General features: G+C 39.1%; 1 protein-coding gene across 1 annotated transcript; it reads left to right on the top strand.

Annotated features, from left to right (window-relative positions):
- The first annotated feature begins 3,094 nt into the window (after positions 1–3,094).
- GABPA (GA binding protein transcription factor, alpha subunit 60kDa) lies at positions 3,095–21,982 on the top strand. Its single transcript, XM_009995435.1, has 9 exons — positions 3,095–3,171; positions 4,738–4,882; positions 5,751–5,835; positions 8,460–8,705; positions 13,137–13,331; positions 17,196–17,252; positions 18,052–18,192; positions 19,527–19,719; positions 21,443–21,982. Exons 1-9 carry the CDS (start codon positions 3,095–3,097, stop codon positions 21,669–21,671), a joined length of 1,368 nt encoding a protein of 455 aa, XP_009993737.1. The 3' UTR covers positions 21,672–21,982.
- Positions 21,983–22,117: the final 135 nt, after the last annotated feature.

The following is a 22,117-nucleotide window of genomic DNA, read 5'->3' as shown; positions in this document are numbered from 1 at the left end:
AGCCCGGACCCGGCTCCGTGAGGCCTTCCCGGAGCTGATCAGAACTGATCTGCGCTTGTAAAAAACTGTGTGGGGTGAAAACGTAAAGAGGGCTTTTTTGGCATCTTTGTTTGCCTTTCGGTGTTCGGCCAGGTACGTGCTGCACGGCTGCTTCTCCTAGTTTGCTTTTAGAACTTCCGACTGTCGATAAGGAATAAAACATTTGAAACCTGGCATGTGTGTGCCATTCAGTGGCCCACGGTCTTTGTCTTAAATCCCAGCTGGCTGATAACTTGGAAAAGCTGGTCTGTAAAGGGTAGGTTGTCTGGTTTGCATTGGTATTTTACCCATTTGAATGCGTAGAGTGATGGGTAGTGCCAAGTGTTCCACAAACAACTCTGCATCTTGGGAGCACAGATATCTCCAGTGACCAGGCTTTCAGTATCACTTGATAATGTGCATGGGTCCAGTAGTTGCCCCCACTTCACAATTCCCTGGTAGGATAACAAATGCTGATTCTAGTACTACTAATGTAGAATTTGTGCCCCTGTCGTGATGGGCTTGTTACTTGCTTAATTCCTTGTGTTTCGGGAGAAAGAAAAGCTAGATTTCAACAGAGAAAACGGGTTTCTCCCCTGACTGCAAGTGCTGAACTGTAAAAGATACTAGTGTAGCACTGGGCTGTTATGCAGGGAAAAACAGGCTCTGTTAAGAGGTGCCTTCTCTTCCATTAGTGGAGGTTTGTGTTGGGTATCATGGTCAGATTCCTTCTTGGATAACAGGTAAGTCGTAGGGCTTTTTTGGCTGAAAGAAAAATCAAACAGAAATCAGTAAGCTCTAACTTCCACAAATCAAGGACAGGATTTTATGTTCCTTCAAACAGATGCTGCTGTTGTGGGATTCCTACCATACTGACCTTCCTAGCAAAACAGGCCGGTGTATGTTCTCTTGTTTCTCAGCAGTCTTCAGGGAAGGCTCAGGAAGCTCAGTCCCATCTGTCTGAACCGATGTATGCTGTCAGTCTTGGCATCATCTTGTAGCAACAAATTTTGCTAGCCTTAATGTGAAATGTTTATATCACCAGGAGTCTGTTCTCACAAAGGGAAGAGTGAATAATTTTCCCTATTAGATTTCTCTGAACTGCTAATGACTTTACATGTTCTCATGTCATTCTTTCCACACATCATCTCCCTTTCTTGCGTCTGTGCTCAGTGGAACCATATTTCTTCCTCTTTCCATAATTGCCTTCTGTGCCTTTGCTCCCCTCTCCTACCTCCCCAGCCTAACCACAAATGCAGTAGAGCCTGCAAGATGCCACCACAAACCACCTTTGAAGAGTGAGTGAACAGTTACTAGTCCAGCTGCCAATTTGGAGTCCAATCATAAGGACTTCAGCATGTCTTACCTAATTCTGTACCGTTAGCGTGCTGTTGAAATAGTTTACTCACCATGCATTGCTTTGCATTTACCAATATTGGGTATTTTCTGCCAGAAATCATTCAAGCTTGTGAGTTCTTTCTGCAGGTCTGCACAGTTTTCTCAGTAACTTCTGAATATGTTACGGAAGAGAAATCTTAGCTCAACCCCTTTTGTGACCTTACTGGTAAACTCCCTCACAAAAAAAACCCCAAAAAACTAAAAAACTTACTCCTGTTGTTTTAGGCTCTTAGTCTTGTTGCTATTACAGGAAACTATTTCCCCCCTTTTTTATGGTTTCAGTTTCTTTGGGAGTTTTCAGTAAGGGACTCTTTTCAAAACTTAATTTAAAAAAATCTTTCAACAGTCAACCAGATAACCTGTAACTATGCAGGTATAAGTTCTTTCAGATACTTAATTAAGCATGTCTGCACTCTTCAGAAATTGTTTCATTTTTCCTCATTTATCAGGAGGATGATATACAAGAGTAAGGACCATACCCTGGCAGTGAGGGGATTTTTATGGAGCCAGATCTGAAAGCAGAACAGATTCTGGTTTGGTTCTAGTGGTGCGATATTACTGAGGTGCTGTTTACTTCCTGTCTAGCCCTGGTACCTTCTTAAAGATTGGTATCACATGTAGCACTTGACTTCTTCAAAACTGGTTTTATATCATAGTTTTTGAAGGAGATAATAAGATGAGTAGTTTGAATTTCTCTAAGCCTTTTCTGTAACAGCTGTACAACTTACTTGGTTACTATTTCTTTTGAGATGTTTTGAAGTTTAATAAGTTCCCTTAACTTGCCTTTAATAAATTCTGAAACAGTTGGGTTTGGGATAGAGTAGTCCTTGGGAAAGAATGATCCCAGGATAGAAACCTTACTAATCCCTTCTATTGTGGATATTTAAATACTAGCATGTTTTGCTTTTTCTACTGTGTTTTTTTTCCTCTGTGCTTCTACTTTCTGCTCCATTTCCTATGAGTTGGTAGTGGGTTTTATTGTAAAATTTTAATATCATTTGGCCCTGTTCTCTATCGCATGTATTTCATACTTAGGGTGTATGGCAAGTTTGGTGAAACATGATAGTATTATGCAAACTATATCTTTACAGACCAAATGCTGTAGTTCTTTTTTTCTCCCTTATGTTCCAACAGACTCCAGTATTCTATAGGGCTTGAAAACCTGTAGTGTCAATGAGAATATTGTCACAGAATAGCTTTTCCTTTAATTGCTTAAGTTTATAAGCAGCAGCTTTCAGCCTTGCTAGGAAGGTAGCATGAGCTGAATCTAGATGGCAAAATGCTCCTGACTTAAAAAGAATTTTCCTAAGTTCTTTGCAACTAGCCACTAAAAGCTGTAGCTGGCCCATAATAAAAAAACATCCAGTAAATTTGGATGCCTCCAAGAAAATCAGGCTCTGGGCTCTGCTAATGTCCCTTTACAGTCTTGGATTTGTACCTAGAGCGTTTGTTTGAGGAATGGGTATATTGTGATCTGTCTTGTGATAACTGCAATCCGTATTAGCTTTTGGCTTTGTTTTTAGGTGGATTCTTGTCTTTTAAAAACAGTCCAGGTGTTTGATTTTTAAAATAATTGGTAGAACAAATGGGTTATAACCCATCATCGAGCTTTTTTGGTTTGTGACTTATCAAAAAAATTCTGTTCTGTTCATAGCTCTGCTCTTAAGACATTGTAGCCATGACTAAGAGAGAGGCAGAGGAGCTGATAGAAATAGAAATTGATGGAACTGAGAAACAGGAATGCACTGAAGAAAGGTATGTACTTTCTTTGCTTTTTGGGGTCCTTAGTCAGCAATTCATTTATGTATTTGCTTTCTTTAATTGGTGTCAGATTTGTGGCTGCACATGCTACATTTGGTTATTCAGATTTATTACGGGATATTGTGTAATGCTTCAGAGATGGTCATGGTTATGAAATACCCACAACTGTTTTCTATCTGGGTGGAAGAAGTAACTTAAAACAGGCAGAAGTAACAGGCTCAGCATGATCTCCTTAATCTGCTGTTATTTCCACAGTTTTTCAGCTTTCTTGCCGGTTACGAAGTTACTAGTTTTGCTTGTGCTCTCTTCAATTTTTCTGTTTCTTACCTGGTTAAATGGTGCTTTTCTTGTAGTTGGACTGCAGTTACTGTAGGAAATCAGTATAGTGTCGTCGTGTTACTCAGTCTCAATTACTTCAATCCCAAACCATTTTGTCTCCCTCTGGCTGTGCTCCTAGTAGTTCTTTTCCCTTACTTTCATAGAATTATGAAATGGTTTAGGTTGGAAGGAACCTTAAAGATCATGTCTGTAACAGAATGCCTACATGTACATGTTGCAGACCTTTCAGCTTCAGTGTTTCCTTCTCTAATTGAGATGAACGTTTCCGGCTGTTATACAGGGTCATTTGTGTTTGACAGAGCAAAAATTTTGTTCTGTATCTGTTGACTGTTGTTTTTAGGACTATTGAAACCACGATTACCTCAACCTGGTGTTTTTTGCCTTCTGTTGCTTCTAACTTCTACAAAAAGCAGAGAGAGGCAGTTGATGTGTTGCAAGCAACTAGCTGAGGCTTCTGGGTGACCTGCTCTTTAAGAACCTGTTGCAGAGAACTGATTCAAAACCACTTAGTAGTTTATTCGTATTCTGAGCTTCTTACATATTTTTACTACTTAAAAACTGACTACACCTGTATACTTTCTGTTTTCCTTCTGTGTAAATGTAGAGAAATCAACAGTCTAAGGTTGCTAAGATACAAGTCCTATAACATTGATGTTTCTGAATACCTATGCCAGTGCTGTCCTAATTTTAGTGCAGGACATCCATGACATGAAACTAATGTTTCCTTCAGGGCTTCATTCAGCTTTATTTCCTTCTGGCTGCCTCTTGTGTGCATTTAGTTTATGCTTATGCTAACTTGTGAAAAGACATTACTCTGTACAGAGTGGACATTTTTCCATTTTTCCCTATCTTTAAGTTTCTGGTTTTATTGTTAACTTGAATGTCTTTTAAACAGTCTAGACAAGACAAATAGAATAAGTTCTCTACATGCAAGTTAAAATGTATCATATATTAATAATGATTTAAGATACTGAATATAGAAAATAATCTTGGTATTTAATGTAGCTTTCTAATGGTGAAAGGGTGAAAGAAGAGTTATTCAACTGTACCATCAGTAGGACCAAATTTAATAATTTACTCAATTGAAGAGTTTTTCTGCATGATATTCAGATCTCAGAGTCAGTATTACCTTTTATGTAGTTTGCTTCTTTTTAAAAGCTTTCCTATACCTACTGTATTACTATGTAGCTAATTATTTGTTGTATTGATTTGGTATTTTAGCATTGTTGAGCAAACCTACACCACAGCAGAATTTGTAAGTCAAGCTATTGACATCAATGAACCAATTGGAAATCTTAAGAAGTTGCTGGAACCCAGACTGCAGTGTTCCTTGGATGCACATGAAATTTGCTTGCAAGATATCCAGGTAAAGTGAAAGGCTGTGAAAAATTTAACCTCTTAATGAAGACAAATTTTACATACTTTGTCCATTGCTTTCATTGTTTGTGGAATCCATGCTTCATTTGGTATATTATTTACACTTAAGAGTTTAGTTTTGTGTCAGGTTCATTGCCATCGCACCATTTAATATGGGCATGTTAAATGATAGAGTAGAATCAAAATACTTTGGGTTCCTGGGGTGAGGGTAAGAAAGCAAATAATTACCAACTTGCAAGTGAAAGGTGAATGAGGCCAACGACAATACTGTTTTCTCTTGAGGTAACCCACATCATTTGTTGCTGCCTGAAATTCCATGAGTCTAATCTTTTTTTTGAATCTGAATAAAGTGAGGAGATTTTTTTACTTTTCAGGGGCATAGATAGGGAACATTACTTGAGAAATCCCCCCTCATGTTTACAAGCATCACCACATGTCAGACAGTATGACTGTGGTGTGTTGTGTTTAGCTGTGTGTGTTATTTGTAGTTGCAATCAGACATCTGTGGCTTCTCCAGCAGCAACATGCTTTACATACGAGAATTTTTATGAAGGTGCTAACATTGAGAAAAGGAGCTGTAGATACTTTTCACAAAGTGAAATTACTTCCAGGCTTTGCATTTCTTTTTTAGGTTTAAAAATGTCCCTGTAAGTGGCTACATTAAACAGAACAGAGTGGCAAGTTTCAAGTTCTGATCAAATTCTTTCTAGCATGTCATTTGTCTACATAGTACTAAAATGATATGCCTGCCTCAGAAAATTTGCTTCAGACACTAAGTGTTTCTAAATTTCAAAGCGGAATAAATGTCTTATAACTGAGAAACTAATACATACTTTACCTTTTTTTTGTTTGTCAAGCTGGACCCAGATCGAAGCCTTTTTGATCAAGGAGTAAAAACAGATGGAACAGTCCAACTCAGTGTGCAAGTAATATCTAGGCAAGGTAAGCAGTTGTGTTTGTCTGTTGTACAGACAATATTGTAACAGTGCTTGTGCTTAAATCCCCTAATCCCCTACTATTTCTAGCTGTAAAATTGAGAAAATCACTGAATGGTCACATAGCTTTGTAATGTCTCTTTCATTGTGGACTGTGATTGTAAGTAATAGCAATTAAAATAACTGTCATGGACTGGTGCTATTTGAAACATCTTTTATAGTAACTTCATACACATTTGTAAGTAAAAAAAAGAACAAAGCACACAACCACGACAAACGAGCCAAAAAACACCTTGAGAGTGAGTAGTTACTCATACCAGATCAAGTAACTTAAGCAGGCAAAAGATTTTTATCTAGGTAGGCGACAGTTTCATCTTTGTGAGGTGAGTGAGCTTTTTGTGTGTTTATATTTGTATTACCAGATATGAGAGGATTTCCCCTTGTAGAATCCTCAGCAATTTGTAGCTTTTTATCCAGTTCTTCTCCTTCGCCCCTTGAGTGGAAGGACTGCCACCACTCACTGAAGACAATGTTCATGTTGGGCTCTGGGGACAGATGCATATGTTTGTTGCCATTTTTTTTAAGAAACGGTGACAGCAAGTTCCTACTGGAGTAGGGTACCTTTGATTACCTGTTTTGATTTATGTCAGCAAAGCAGATGAACAAAATGTGGGGAGCACGTTTCGTTTCCTTGTGGCTGAAGTGTAGGTTAAACATAAGAAAGCGTTTCTGTTTTGTATTAAGATGACAATTTCCATGTAATGCTGAGTGTCAGTTGACTAGTGCTAGATTGAATCTGCCGTTCTTTATAGGCACTGGGTGTTAAATTGTCTTTCTGAGTTTCAAAAATAAAGAGTAGAAATACCATTTTAATTCAGTAATTTGTAGCATGCAGTACTCAGACTTTCATTTTCAAAAGGATGCAGGTGATAAAATATCTTCACTATTATCTTCTACTTCTTCCTGTGGGTTTGTTGTTGTTTTTTTTTTTGTTCAGTGTCAAACTGAGGTGCATGACCGTGTAGCACAGGAAGCTGCTTTTTTTTGCCTCTCTTCCCCCCCTTTCTCTCTCTCTCTCTCTCTGTCTCCTTTAAAAGAAATACCTGAGTACTTCAAGTACTTTTGTTTAACTTCAGAGCAATCCTCAGTGTTGTTTTTCAGCCCATGATACTTGATATTTAAGCAACTTACAAGAAATCTGTCTGCTAAAGGCAAGTAAAATATAGCAGGACAGAATATCAGAAAACAAACAGCATGAGCAATAAAAGGAAGATATTTGGATCACTAACAGGGAAATGGACTTGTTACTCTAACTGCAGTGTCCTTTTGAGCCATGGGCAAAAAAACAGCCTCTTACGCCATCTACATATTTTTCTTGCATGGATGAAGTACTGAAGATTCTTGCTGTATTTTATTTTTTGCCCAACTTGTATAATATATAGAATTTAGCTAGCAATAATCAGTGATGCTAATCCTGGTGTTGGATTGGACTCTCTTATTTCTTAAGAGAAAAGCTGTTGTGTCAGTTCAAGTGTCCTATCAAATTCTCATTAGTCATCTGTAAATTCAGAGGAATAAACACCAGCTGACTGATAGTCCATTATAGTTCTTTCATAGCATTTATTATAAAAATATCTTAGTGTAAGTTACAGCAGATAAAAGATCACTCCTGTTTATTCATTTTGCTAGAAAGACCATTCTGTCACTCCACCTTACCTTTACTCTTCTTGTTTGAAGAATGGAAATGTACATGGTTTTCCTGCCACGTAAAGAAATGTGATTGTTAGTTGTAATTACAATGGAAACTCTATGTTGCAAAAAAATGATTTATTTTTTTTTGTTTAGCATATTATAATAAGAAAAATCTTCTAGACAGTGTCAGAAATTTGGAGGCACCAGTTGGGCAAAATACTTTCTCAGAGGATGACAGAGAAGGTGGTGATACAAAGCATTAGTAGTGTTTGTAAATGTGTTCTTTACTGCAGCAGAATGGATACAGCAGACATATCTTCCAGCTCCATGGTCTAATATCTTAAATGAGATGTAAAACCACAACAAGAGTAGCAGATGAAGCCTAAAACAAGAATGATTTTCTAGTTTTCTTTTAACTTGCTGTTGAACACATTGCCTCTTGCAAGATACTGAAAGAAAATGTTAACTCCTGTGTGTAGATCCTAGTGATACTGGGGAAAGATTGTAAAGGCTAAAATAAATGCCTCTTGGTTGGAGGAAAGAGGTGCATGCTTGTTCAGGTTTTTTTGGGTTTGTTGGGGGTTTTTTTCCCCTTTGGTTCTGTATAGTTCTTAGAAGCCAAAATTCTTGTTCTTTATGCCCACGTGCTGAACGTTCTGTTCAAAATATATTAAATGGATCACCTAAATAGAACAGGAAACTGTAATACTAGGGGGAGGGGGAAGAGGGACAGCTTTGTATTCACCTTGCTAAATTATGTACTGTGTAACAGAGTATGTAATTATAATTTAGGACACTTGCAGTAATTTGATTATACTTTTGTGTCATGCTTCTTTTCTAAGTATGCTACCACTTATTAATCAGAAAACTTTAAAACAATTTTTTAGTTATATTTCTATTGCTATCTTCAAGTTTTGTGTTTGTTCTTTCTATACGTAGGGATAGAGCCCAAGTTGAACATCCTTGAAATTGTGAAGCCTGTGGAGACTGTGGAGGTAGTGATTGATCCAGATGCTCATCACGGAGAGACTGAAGCTCACCTTGTCGAGGAAGCTCAAGTGATAACCTTGGATGGAACAAAACATATTGCAACAATTTCAGATGAAACTTCTGAGCAAGTGACACGATGGGCTGCAGCACTGGAAGGCTACCGAAAGGAGCAGGAGCGCCTTGGGATACCCTACGGTAATAATACATGACTCTGTGTGTGTGCATGTGGGGGCTGAGTTCTTTAGCTTGAGGGATTGGTGTTTTCACTATTTCATAATTATGATAAATTATAATTACTTTTGGTTATATAATTTAAGTGCTCCAGTGCCTCGGAGAAGGCTTCTCAAGGTATGTGTAAGTACATTCCAAATACCTGCATAAGAGAAGGCTAAAGAGAGAGAATCAATCCTTGTAATAGTTTTATTTTAATACTTTTTGCTTCATAATGTTTTTGTCATTGCAGTTTTTAGAAAGCCATTTTCTTCTTCCTCATCTCCTCTAAAAACATTAATGTTAGTGAGAATGCTCCTTTTCATGTTTATCTGAATGCGCTTGGTGGGGGTTGCCTTTAAAGATAATGAAACAAATTGGTCATAGGTTGTGGGATGCTGAGTATGCTGTAAAACCAGGTTCTGCATGGAACACCATACTTAGCTGTAACACAGTGGAAAAGGATTATTTGGAATTAATATGAGTATTCTGGTAAATAATCTCCTTTAAATTAATGTTGATACTTGGCAAGCTGCTATATTATTGTTATATTAGAAAAAAACATCTCAGAATGTCTGCTCAGGTTTGAGCTGAAACTGTGGTTTTTAGACCTACCTCATGTTCAGGAGATCCAGCTGAGCTGCTATTGTGACTTGCAGAAATGTACTGACAAGGCATATTCAGCACATAAAGCTGTACTACCTAAGAGGACTTGCAAAGCTGCAATATATTTGGAAGTGTTTAAACATTCCAGTGAAGTCGCTGGTCTTGGCAGGACGTGTAGCTTGCCGATATTTTGAACACATTTTTTATAACTAAAAAGTAATGGCTTTTTCATGCCTTTTTTGTTATTTTCATTGGCAAGCACTTCCAAAATAACTTTCGTCTCCTATGTCTGTTGATAATCAGGGATTTGACACAGAATGTTGGAAAAAATGTGAGGTGTTACTGGGAGCAGATTGATATTTTTCAGCACGCGCTCCCATTAATATGGGAGGAAAATGACTTTAACACCATATTGTTGTTACGTGGAATAGTGTTTTTAATAAACTTTAATAATATGGTTGCTTAAGGAAGTTCTGCAACCCATAACTGTGACTTTAAAAGTTTAATGTCTTTAGTTTTGTGGGAATGCAGATTTTTCAGGAAAATCACACTAGTTCAATATGGCAGAGATGTCTACTAAGAATAATGCTTTCCTCTTGTTATCAGAAATATGTGCAAAATTACCTTCCTAGAAAGGGTAACATTTTAAATGTTATCTGACTTGACATTGAAGGGTCTTGGTTTGAAATAAGGCACAACAAAGTTCTACATTATGATACAGCTGGAAATTTCTGAGGATAAGGAATGTTCTTAAGGTTTTTATGTAGTTCCCTAAAAAAGCCTTCCCCCCCACAGTGTTTATAAAAATGCATCTTAAAAAAAAAAGAAAAAGAGGGCAGTTTCCGTCAAAGAGTTGTGAGGTTTAGTTCTGGGAAGTTCTCTGAAATCACAGAATCACAGAATATTAGGGGTTGGAAGGGACCTCCAAAGATCATCGAGTCCAACCGCCCTGCTGGAGCAGGACCAAAAAACCACATACAACTAGGGCAGATCAAATTACTAATCTGAAATGATTCCTTGAATCTTTTCAAAAGAAAGCATGTGTTGATGTTGAAAGTTAGGTCCAGTCAGCAAATAAGAATCTTGCAGAAAGGTAGTGGTTCAGTATCTTCATCCTTATGTCCTTACAGCCTTCTCTGGTTTGTTGCAAACAGAAAATTAGCTTTTAGCAGGTTTTTCAAATGTTGTGGCTTTTTCTTTGTATTACATTTTTGTGTGTTATACTAGAGATTTCAAATTCTTAGCTGTTAAAGGTATTTCTGCTAATAGAATAAATAATATAAAAAAAAAGGTACCATTGTAAAGGTCCTTAGGAAGAAAAAAAAAAATTAATTGGTATGAGAAATAAAGACAGAAAATGGAGCAGCAGAAAGCTTGGAAACCATGGAACTGGCTAGAGAAAGCAATAATTCATGTTACCTTGCAGATTATGTTCTGTCAATGAGAACAAATTAGCAAAATTTTCATGAAAAATCACTGCTGATAACATTTTGAAGGCCAAAACTCTTTTGATGTGGCTTTTCCCAAAGGATTGCATTGCATGGTTTTAGGTAGCGTCAGTGAAAAATAATGCAGTTTCACTATGCTTTAATAAGCAAAATTGAATCTGTGGCTCCTACATGATGTTTATAGACTTAGAAAGCTTTTGCTGTTTTTAATTCTTAAAATAGAAAATTGTCAAGGTATCATCTGTATCTGGGTATCATCATTTAAAAATACATTATTGTTCAACTCCTGTATTTTGCCCGTGAGACAGTGCAGTAAATATCCCTGCTTTGGTATCCGTTTCTAGTTTTTGCTCACTGGCACGTTTTAATATATTGCATACAGTGTTAAACTTTTGAATGTGATACTTAGATTTACCCATCCTCTTTCTAGCTTGTTAATACTAATACTGCTTGAAACAATATACTTTTATGTCAAAATGTCTTGATTCAACAAATCACCTATTGCACATATCTTGAGTTGATTATTTCTTACTATTTATTTATGGTAATAGATACTCTCTGCAGTGAGTGTGTGTTTGGCACTGGCATTTGGTGATGTGCATGTGTGCTTTTGAAATGTCAAAAAAATGTCCCAAAATTTGATGCTGTGGCTTGTTTGATTACAGACATGCATTTGGTCCTATTGTAAAAACTCTTGGTTTATTGGTTTCTTTACTATGGTCTTCCTAGATGTGGTATATTACTCTTTATCTTTTTATCTATATATATATATAGATATATATCTAGTGCCTGTTTGTTAGCCATCCCAAGTGGTGGGTTGACCCCAGCTGACAGGTGAGCCTCCACATAGTCATTTGCTCACTTTCCCTTCAAGTGCATGGGGAAAAGAATCAAAAGGATGAGAGTGAGTTTTAAAAAATAAATAATGGGTCAATATAAAGATAAATAAAAGAAGGAGAACAAAAGAGAAAAAGAAGTGGAGGGGGAAAGAAAAACTGATGCAAAAGCCGTCACCTCCAGGAGACTGATGACCAGCCAGTCTTCATGCAAGGCCTACTTTGGAAAAACTGCCTCAGAGTTTTATTGCTTATGATGATGTATGGTATGGAATATTTATTTTGTTAGTTGGGGTCAACTGTCATGGCTGTGTCCCCTCCCAGTTACTTGTGCACCCGCAGCCTACTACTCATTGGGGTGGCTGAGTGAGGAACAAAGGAGGCCTTGTGTCAGAGCCCAGTACTGTCTGACCAGGTTCTTTTAGATATTCTGTGCTTGGCAGGTGTAATGTTTAGTATCAAGTTTACCTGAAGCTGAGTGATGTTACATGGGGTTTCTGATTTAGCAGAACAAAACAAACCATATTACAAGCACAATACAAAGATAAGTTAGGCTTAAAGAAAGCCAGCAGCTGTTGGATCACAGTACCAATGTGATTGTCATTACCAGTATCTATAAAATATGCTCATCATCACTAATATGGGTGTCCCCAGTTGTCAGGAAGGACATGGGTTGAAGCCAACCCAAACCCATTGCTCTCTTCAAAATTCTTTTGCTTATGCAAGCAAACTACTGCTGAGCAGTAGCTAAAACATCAGGATGTTACCAACAGCATTTTGATCACCAACCTAAAACACAGGACCACAGGGCTGCTATAAAGAAAATTAGCTCCATTCCAGCCAAACCCAGTACAACAGTGATTTTAAATAGTTAAGAAACTGGGATAATGTGAATAAATTTAGAATGTGATATTTCATCATAATCACATGCTGATCAACATACTTGAGGAGCATCTTGGTGTGAGAGGGAGCACTCTTTTTTGAAACTAAAGACCTATAGAAAAGAAAAATAATTATTTTCTGTGTTTGAGGAATATGAAGTGTAGGTTTGATGTAAAAGCTTTTGCTAAAGAAAATCCCTCCGTTGCCCTTTCCATCTCCTCACCAAGCCTTACCACTCCATCAACATTTTAAGAGGAGTCCATCTAGTCAGGTTTGGTCATGGTAACTGCATTTACGTTTCTTCTTCTAGGGAAGTTGTTATATAATTGAAAACATGCCGTCATTGGACTTTAACTGAATAGCAGCACTGATTGGCCTAGAAGCAGGCTCTTTTTTAAAAACAAATAGTTTGCAAGAATCCCCTAAATAAAGTTGGGTTGTGGGGTTTTTTTGTTATTTTAAGGCCTTCAGAAAAGGTCATACAAAAAAATTAACTCTGGGTTATGCTTATTTGGCTGCTGTGGATCAGCAGCCAGTTGTTTCATTCTTGTTGTCAGTTACAGTAAGGTCTAGCTTGTTATCTTGGTGAGGAGGAACCTTATCTCATATCATGGGATGAACTGCAGCTTTGTCTCTTTTCCCAGACCCGGTGCAGTGGTCGACAGACCAGGTCCTGCACTGGGTGGTGTGGGTGATTAAGGAGTTCAGCATGACTGACATTGACCTCAATGCACTCAGCATTCCTGGGAGGGAGCTCTGCAGCCTCAGTCAAGAAGACTTCTTCCAGCGTGTCCCACGGGGAGAAATCCTCTGGAGCCATTTGGAGCTTCTTCGCAAGTGTATGGAATATTTTTCTGTAACTGATTTTACTTTTTTCATTTCCTCTCTTTTTTTTTTTTTCTTTCTTTAAAGATGGAACTAATTGCGAGCAGTTGTTTTTCTTCTGTTTAATATTGGCAGTAAAAATGAGGGCATCAGTACAAGGCAAGAGGGGGTGTCTGTTGTTATGATAAATGTCTGCATACTAAGCACTGTTTGCTTGCCTTTCATCTGACTTCAACACTAATAGGGAAGACGTAGTGACTGATTATTCCTCTTTTGTTTTAACAAAGATTTTTAGTTTATGGATCTAGTGAATTTGACAGTTTTATAATTAAATATTGGTTGCAAGTTATTTAATGTACATCTCTCCATCTCACAGGGAGGTCTGTTGCCTCCCTGGGGCTCGGATTAGGGATGTTAAAAGGAAACTCCCCAATCTTGTGAATTCTTCCGATTACTACCCGCTGCTGATTTTTCAGGTTGGCAGTGATGAAATTATTACAAGAAATGTAAGGGCAATGAAGAGAGACTTCAGGGCCCTGGGACAGCTAGTTAGGGGGTCTGGAGCGCAAGTAGTGTTTGCCTCCATCCCTCCTGCAAGAATGGGTAGGGAGGTATATAGGAAGAGTTTGCAGGTCAACGAATGGTTAAGAGATTGGTGCCATAGCCAGGGTTTTGGTTTTTTTGATCATGGGATGCTATATGAGGCACCTGGACTGATGGTGGCAGGAGGGATGCACCTGTCCCAGAGGGGGAAGAGGCTTTTGGGGCAGGACTTGGCAGGGCTCATTGATAGAGCTTTAAACTAGATGTGAAGGGGGAAGGGGAGAAAACCAGGCCTGTTAGGGACAAGCACAAGAGGAACACACCATGGCCCAAAGTCAGGTCGTCCAAGGAGGATTTAGTCCCACCAGTGTGCTCTGTTCGTTTCCTGAAATGCCTGTATGCTAATGCACGCAGCATGGGGAACAAGCAAGAGGAGTTAGAGGTTTGTGTGCGGGCTAAGGGTTATGATCTAGTAGCAATAACAGAGACATGGTGGGACAGCTCACATGACTGGAATGTGGCCATGGATGGTTATGTGCTTTTTAGGAAAGATAGGGCAGGGAAGCGAGGTGGTGGGGTTGCTCTTTATGTGAGAGAGCAACTAGAATGTATTGAGTTTCATGCAGGGGCTGATGAGGGGCATGTTGAAATTCTGTGGGTAAGAATTAAGGGGCAAGCAGGTGCGGGTGACACAGTTGTGGGGGTCTACTACAGACCTCCTGATCAAGGTGAGGAGGTTGATGAGGCTTTCTACAGGCAACTGAAAGCAGCCTCACAACTACAGTCCCTGGTCCTCATGGGAGATTTCAACTACCCTGATATCTGCTGGAAGACTCACACAGCCAGCCTTTCACAGTCTAGGAGGTTCCTCCAGTGCATTGATGATAACTTCTTAATGCAAATGGTGGACAAGCCGACTAGAAGAGGAGCGCTGCTGGATCTTGTACTAACCAGCAAGGAGGGCCTTGTTGAAGCAGTGGTGGTCAATGGCAGCCTTGGCTGCAGTGATCATGAGATGGTGGAGTTCAGGATCCTGTGTGGAAGGAACAAAATACCCAGCAGGACCAGAACCCTGGACTTCCACAGGGCAAACTTTGGTCTCCTCAATCATCTATTAAGGGAAATCCCATGGGACAGGGTGCTAGAAGATAAAGGGGCTCAAGATAGCTGGTCAACATTCAAGGACCACTTCTTGCAAGCACAGGATCAGAGTGTCCCAATGGTTAGGAAATCTAGTAAGGGTGCTAGGAGACCTGCATGGTTAAAGAAGGAACTACTGGGCAAACTTAAGTGGAAAAGGAAAATCTACAGATCATGGAAGGAGGGGCTGGTCACTTGGGAGGAATATAGGACTGTTGTCAGAGGATGTAGGGAGGCAATTAGGAAAGCTAAGGCCTCCTTGGAACTTAACCTTGCAAGTCAGGTTAAGGATAATAGAAAGGGCTTTTTCAAATACATAGCTAACAAAACTATCACTAGAGGCAATATTGGTCCACTGATGAATGAGGTGGGAGCCCTGGTGACAGAGGATATAAAGAAGGCAGCGGTGCTGAACACCATCTTTGCCTCTGTCTTTACTCCTGCAGGATTTCCCCATGAGCCCCAGATTCATATAGCCCTGGAAGAAGTCAAGATAGAGGAGGAGTTTGACATGGTAGATGAGGATTGGGTTAGGGATCAGTTAAGCAGTCTGGACATCCATAAATCAATGGGTCCAGATGGAATACACCTGCAGGTGCTAAAGGAACTGGCAGACGTCATTGCGAGGCCACTTTCCATCAGCTTCAGTAGGTCATGGGCAACAGGAGAGGGGCCTGAGGACTGAGGGATAGCAAATGTCACTCCAGTCTACAAGAAGGGCAAGAAGGAGGACCCAGGTAACTATAGACCGGTCAGCCTCACCTGCATCCCTGGAAAGGTGATGGAACAACTTGTTCTTGTCACTAGCTCCAGGCACATCAAGGACATGGGGGTCATCAAGAGCAGTCAGCATGGTTTTATCAAGGGTAAATCATGTTTGACTAACCTCATAGCCTTCTATGAGGAAATTACTAGGTGGATAGATGATGGTAGAGCGGTAGATGTGGTTTATCTTGATTTCAGTAAAGCATTTGACACCGTCTCCCACAGCATCCTTGTAGAAAAGTTGATCAGGTATGGGTTTGGTGATCAGGAAGTGAGGTGGATTAGGAACTGGTTGAAAGGAAGGAGTCAGAGAGTTGTAGTCAATGGGGTAGAATCTGGTTGGAGGTGTGTTACTAGTGGAGTCCCACAAGGGTCGGTGCTGGGACCGGTGTTGTTCAACATCTTCATCAACGACCTGGATGAGGGTATAGAATGTACCCTCAGCAAGTTTGCTGATGACACTAAGCTGGGAGGAGTGGCTGACACACCAGAAGGCTGTGCTGCCATTCAGAGGGACTTGGACAGGCTGGAGAGTTGGGCGGGGAGAAACCTGATGAAATTCAACAAGGGGAAGTGTAGAGTTTTGCATTTGGGGAAGAGAAACACCATGTACCAGTACAGGTTGGGGGCTGACCTGCTGGAGAGTAGTGTAGGTGAAAGGGACCTGGGGGTCCTGGTAGACAGGAGGATGACCATGAGCCAGCAATGTGCCCTTGTGGCCAAGAAGGCCAATGGCATCCTGGGGTGCATTAGAAAGGGTGTCAAGAGAGGTTCAGCTCCCCCTCCGTTTTGCATTGGTGAGGCCACATCTGGAGTATTGTGTCCAGTTCTGGGCCCCTCAGTTCCAGAAGGACAGGGAACTGCTTGAAAGAGTCCAGCACAGAGCCACAAAGATGATGAAGGGAGTGGAACATCTCCCTTATGAGTAAAGGCTGAGGGAGCTGGGTCTCTTTAGCTTGGAGAAAAGGAGACTGAGGGGTGACCTCATCAATGTTTACAAATATGTAAGGGGTGAGTGTCAGGAAGATGGAGTTAAGCTTTTCTCAGTGATGACCAGTGATAGGACAAGGGGTAATGGGTGCAAATTGGAGCATAGGAGGTTCAAGGTGAATATCCAAAAACATTTTGTTACTGTGAGAGTGACAGAGCCCTGGAACAGGCTGCCCAGGGAGGTTGTGGAGTCTCCTTCACTGGAGACATTCAAAACCCACCTGGATGAGTTCCTGTGTGATGTACTCTAGGTGACCCTGCTCTGGCAGGGGGGTTGGACTAGATGATCTTTCGAGGTCCCTTCCAACCGTTGTGATTCTATGAAACTAATACCAAATTTTTACTTTTTTCCTCTATGAAACATGAAAGTTTTTGATCTTTTGGTGACTTGAAATTTGTGGGCTAAATAAAAACATTTTATTTTTTTTCCTATTTTGCAGATGTCTTGGCTAGCCAAGAACACTCTGGAGAGATAGCAACTGTTACTATTGATCAACGTAAGTATTTCTGCCTGCTATTGACTGTTTGCAGGTTTAGCACTGGGCTTTGCTTCAGCAGGTTGCACTGTAATAGTGCAACATTTGGAAAGTAAGTCAGAAGAGTAGTTTTCCTTGATGAAGGAAGGAGGGCATATTTTAAACTTCAAAGAAAAGTGTTGGGCTTCTTGGTATTGTGTTATTGTCTGAAAGGTAATGTGTGACCTGAACAATGAAAGTTTCTAATTTTTATTTTGGATGATAGGTGTTGCAATCTCTTGAAATAAGGATACATATTCAAGGCCTTGGGTTGGTTTGGTTTTTTTAGGCTATATATTGTGTTAATGGATGGGTATACTAAAATCTTATGATTTCAAAATAATGCATTTCCAAAAATGTAAAGGGACTGTGGAAGAGAGGCTGTGTTGAAAAAACAGTACTAGAAAAAAGACATTAAAGTAACTGTCCAGTTACTTGAAACTCATTCTTCCAGTTGAAGTGGTGTCATCAACTATTAAAATGAATTGATTTTCAAAAGACTCGTAAGCAGCTTATATGTTAAATAGATAAACTGTGCACTACATCCTCAGTTTGTCTCTACCCAAAGCTACCAAGAGTGGGGTAGGGTTTTATGTGGCACCTGCTGCCAGTATAAAACCACATTTTCCACTGTAAGAACTTAAGTCTTTAAATTATTCTTGGTATTGTGACTTAAACAGCCTGTCCTGGATTCTGTGATAATGCAGGTAATAAATAATAAATGCTTATTTCTGTGCCAGCAATTTATAATTGATGTTCTGCAATGTTCTCTCCTTTACAGCTGTGCAGATTATTCCAGCGTCTGTACAGCCTGCTACCCCAACCACCATTAAAGTAATAAACACCAGTGCAAAGGCAGCTAAAGTACAGAGAGCTCCAAGGATCTCTGGGGAAGATAGAAGTTCCCCTGGGAACAGAACAGGTATTGTCTACATTGTTTGTAAATGCAAATGCAGTAAACACCTACTTATTTATTTGAATTACAATTTTGTAGAAAACATCTTTGTAACTCTAAATGTGAGGTTTGTAGAAGCCCCTGTGGTATGCAGGGGACTGTTATCTACAGAATATGTTAGGAGCACATGCAGACCTAGTGAGCTGGTTAGCTCACACAGGCACCATGTTCACATGGTGTCACAGCTTTTAAGTCCTGCAGTAAATGCAATATATAAAATTGTTTCTTTTCCTATTGCTTCACAGTCTGTCCTCGCAAATGACTGCACAGCATTTGTTCAAGCTTTTAGCTTTTTTCCGATCTATGTTTGAAGAAAGGGGAGAAATAAGGTGTATATTGTAGAATGCTAGACTAGCCACTACTTGCCCTGCTTGGTTGTCTTCTCTTCCCCTCCTCTTTGTTGACTTACACATTTAGCAAGTTTCAGATTCTTGTGTTATTAAATGATTGCAGCTTCTGGAAAACTGCACGCTAAATATGCATTTTTAGAATTACTGTCACTAGTACATACTCTTTGATTGTTAATAACTCATCTTAATTTCTTCTGTTTTTTCTTGCTGTAACTTTTGCTTTGGTTCTCTCCAGTGTTGTGAGTTTTTTTATTAAATAATTTCCTGTCCCTTGAATTTTTATTTATTTTAGACTCTCCATGAAAGCCTATTAGATGTCATTCAGGATTCTTAGGCCAGGGTTTTTTCAGATGAGATCAATGAGGAATACTCTGTGTTTGTCCCTTTAGCCGTTAGGTCTGTTCTCTGTATCTCACTGAAAATTTAGAAATTTAACTGTAGATATTTGAGTTAAAAAGAAATCTTGACAACTGGACAGGAAAGATGTTGTACTGATAGAAGCTGGTTTGAGAAATTTTATTTTTTTTTTTTATTTCTAATATTTCATAATGAAAATTGGAAACTAAGCTATTTTTTGACCAAGCAACGACTGGTGGATGCATAAAAATATATGCATATAGGCCTGAAGAGGAATAAGCAGCTCTTGCTAAGTCTGTTCTATTTCAGGGATAGGTGTGTGTCTAAGTAATTAGCTGTAGTATTCAGATTTTTTTTTTCTTAAGTTCTAGGGACAGATTTATGAGAAACAGTGATTTTATTTTTTCTTTCCTTTATTCATCAGTTTCTTTTTAAATTGATTAATACTGATGACTTTGCTGGAAAATATTTTTAAAAATACCTAGAATAATTTAAGTGCAAGTTTTCCTTCCATCCTATATCCCGTGTTGGTCTGCTTTATGCGTTGACTGAAAATTTTAATTGAAATGGATCCTGTTACTCTTATTTCAACAGGAAACAATGGCCAGATCCAGTTGTGGCAGTTTTTATTAGAACTTCTCACAGACAAAGATGCTCGGGACTGTATTTCTTGGGTTGGTGATGAAGGAGAGTTCAAACTGAACCAACCTGAACTGGTTGCGCAAAAATGGGGACAGCGCAAGAACAAGCCCACAATGAACTATGAGAAGCTTAGTCGGGCTTTGAGGTAAGACAAGACACATCAGGAACTGTTCAGGTATGATCCAGCTTTCTGCTCAAAGCAGGACCTTTCTAGTAGAGCTGCTCCCCAGCTTTTATTGTTACAAAACCATTCCCATGTTTCCAATCTGTTTTTGTGAATCCATGTGTTTGTGTTTTGAAGGTATATGTGAAAACTTTCTGGAATATCAAAATTATTTAAATGATGCTGTTGAGTTTTAGGGTTTTGTCAACAAACTCTGCAGAAGATCTCAAAGGCAGCTGAGGAACTTTAGAATAATGTTCTTATCACTGAGATATAAAACAGATGTCTGCACAGTAATTTGCATAAATCACTATTAGAGAAGTTTTGCATTTATATTTAAGTCACAGAATTACAGAAATCACATTCCTCAGAGTGTTGCCATTTTGGCAGCTGCATCAATATTGACATGTTTTCTAACACTTGAATGTCTGAAGGGATATTTAATGCCTCTCACTACTCCCAGGATAACACTGTTGTCAAGCTGAAGTTCCATTAAAACAAAATTGGTAATATGTTTTGTTTACTGGTGTACTGCAATTATTATGTCAGTTGTTGATTAATACAGAAAATTATTATATGTTGGGAAATGTACTAGGTCTCCTGCCCAGCTGTAGGAAGACCAGGCAGTGTAGAGACTAGGACAAGGGGAAAAGGGAAGAGCAGCTTGTATTGCTACATACACCTTGGTGAAATATCTAAAATCAGCATCTCTTTATCCAGTAGTGGAATGAGACTTGAAGAAAAATAATTAATTTCCTGTACACCTTTTCCATTGCAGCTAGGAGACAAAAGTTTGTCTTCTAATTGACTGAATTTTGGTGGTGAATGAGAATCACCTTTCCTTTATGAGCATGTCACTCAGATAAGTGAGCTTTAGACAGTCAAGAAATCTGTAATGTTTGTACTACACTTGGGTGATATTATGGAGAAAATTAAATTATGTAGTTCTGAGTTGTTTTGGGATTTTTTTGTTTATTTTGGCTTGGGTTTGGTTTGTTTTTCAAATTTATCACAAGCTTGTTAAGCTCATCAGGTCCAAGTTATATCCCAGCCGCTTGGGTGTTCTTAATGAGAAGTGTAGCGTGCATTCTGTTAGTGCTGTGCCTGCAGTAAGACAGGAACAGCAACAAAACTGTAAAATTCTGACTTCTCTTTGTCTTGTGTGAAGATTTCCAGTGTCTCTGGAGTATGGTGGATCATGCAGACTTGGTTACCTTTACTACATTTCTTCTTAGTCCGGTAACTCTCCTGTTACACAATGTTAAAAGTATTCATAGTTAAGAGAAGTCACTTTTAGCTGTAAATAAAGGCAAAACATGTAGTTTTTCCAGCATATGAACTATTCAAAACAGAAAAAATACAAACTATGCTTTTATAGTTTTACTTCCATCTTTGAAAACAGTGAAGGAGAATGGCTGCTTTAAGTAGCATAGAAACCAAAATGTTAATTTTCACGGTTTCCAACATGACATTTTTTTCCTCAGAAAAGCAGATATGAGTAAAGGAAGCAAAGGACAGTAATGAAGGGGAATAAAACATTTTCTTGTTAAGGCAAAACACTATATAAAACTTAAACCACCACCACCACAAGTTGTTTTTAAACTGCTTGGAGACCTTCATTTCTGAACTGGCACTTGCTACAGCTTATAAAATAATGTCAGTGTTTTGTGTATGTTGATTTTATTTTTCTTTTGTGTTTTTACAGGTATTACTATGATGGAGACATGATCTGCAAAGTGCAAGGCAAGAGGTTTGTGTACAAATTTGTCTGCGACTTGAAAACTCTGATTGGATACAGTGCAGCAGAGTTGAATCGGTTGGTCACAGAATGTGAGCAGAAGAAACTAGCCAAGATGCAGCTCCATGGCATTGCACAGCCAGTTACCGCAGTGGCGCTAGCTACAGCTTCCCTGCAAACAGAGAAAGATAATTAAGCACTAGGACCTGAAAGTGGGAGCCTGAGGCCTTTCCTATGTAACCAGAGCTGTCGCTGCTCTTACCTTTATCAGAATTGGAAGCTTTTGTTTCTTGGCAGTACAGTGTAGTGCATGATTTTCTACAAAGAACTGAGACTCGCGTCAATTTGGATCTTTTAACAGCCTATATTTCAGTGTAAGTTAAGGGATCACCACAACTTCTGCAGCTTTGAGTCAAGGCCTCTATGGTCTGCAATCTGAAATGGGTGAGAAAGGTTGAACTGGTCAGTTCTCTGTGTCCACAGCTGTGCAAAGTAATTTGTGCAGTGCTTTTAACACAAAGTACCTACAGCAAGCAGGCTGATCAGTTGTCTGGACTCAGTCCTTTCCAGTCTTTTGTTCTCTGCTGAACTACCAAATGGTATTTGATGCTTTCAAAGTTAAACATGTTAATTATCTCATTT

This window comes from Chaetura pelagica, unplaced genomic scaffold (genome assembly GCF_000747805.2).
Source record: "Chaetura pelagica isolate M959 unplaced genomic scaffold, ChaPel_1.0 scaffold23, whole genome shotgun sequence".
Taxonomy (NCBI): Eukaryota; Metazoa; Chordata; class Aves; order Apodiformes; family Apodidae; genus Chaetura; species Chaetura pelagica.
This window is presented reverse-complemented; position numbering and strand designations above follow the sequence as displayed.

Excerpts from the sequence above, each read along its gene's own strand:
- GABPA (XM_009995435.1), top strand. The coding sequence starts at position 3,095 with ATGACTAAGAGAGAGGCAGAGGAGCTGATAGAAATAGAAATTGATGGA. Across the intron at positions 5,836-8,459 it reads GCAAGTAATATCTAGGCAAG|GGATAGAGCCCAAGTTGAAC; the intron begins GTAAGCAGTTGT and ends TTCTATACGTAG. Across the intron at positions 18,193-19,526 it reads TTCCCCTGGGAACAGAACAG|GAAACAATGGCCAGATCCAG; the intron begins GTATTGTCTACA and ends TTATTTCAACAG.